The sequence below is a fragment of the Fulmarus glacialis genome, unplaced genomic scaffold, assembly GCF_000690835.1.
Source record: "Fulmarus glacialis isolate BGI_N327 unplaced genomic scaffold, ASM69083v1 scaffold28767, whole genome shotgun sequence".
Lineage (NCBI taxonomy): Eukaryota > Metazoa > Chordata > Aves > Procellariiformes > Procellariidae > Fulmarus > Fulmarus glacialis.
In genome coordinates this window covers 1,147-1,413 of record NW_009224240.1, presented here as the reverse complement: position 1 = coordinate 1,413, position 267 = coordinate 1,147, and the positions used below count along the sequence as shown (strand labels likewise).

Below are 267 nucleotides of genomic sequence, written 5' to 3'. Positions count from 1 at the left end.
CCCCTGGGAGCCACGATGCTTGGGAAGCATGCTCCCCGAAACAGAACAGTAACCTCCCCCTACTCCTGCCTGCAACCCCAGAATTGCAGCGTTGTGGGGGCAGGGGGGTCACGGACCCGTATCCTGCACCATGGGCGCTGATGGGGATCGGCTGACGGGAACCAGCACCCATGGGGAATCCCGGGTCTCACCTGTGCCACCGGTGCAGTACAAAGAGCCCCAGGCCAGCCAGGTGAGCCAGGAGCAGCGCGGCATGGAAAGCCCGAT

At 64.4% G+C, this 267-nt stretch overlaps 1 protein-coding gene across 1 annotated transcript in view; it reads right to left on the bottom strand.

Annotated features, from left to right (window-relative positions):
* Window positions 1-267, bottom strand: part of ALG3 (ALG3, alpha-1,3- mannosyltransferase) — a gene marked incomplete at its 5' end in the record, with an annotated part of 2,257 nt that overhangs the window by 901 nt on the left and 1,089 nt on the right. The window contains 2 exons of the mRNA XM_009582103.1: window positions 117-123; window positions 192-262. Coding sequence (XP_009580398.1) covers window positions 117-123; window positions 192-262 — 78 coding nt within the window. The remainder of the gene's footprint in view (window positions 1-116; window positions 124-191; window positions 263-267) is intronic.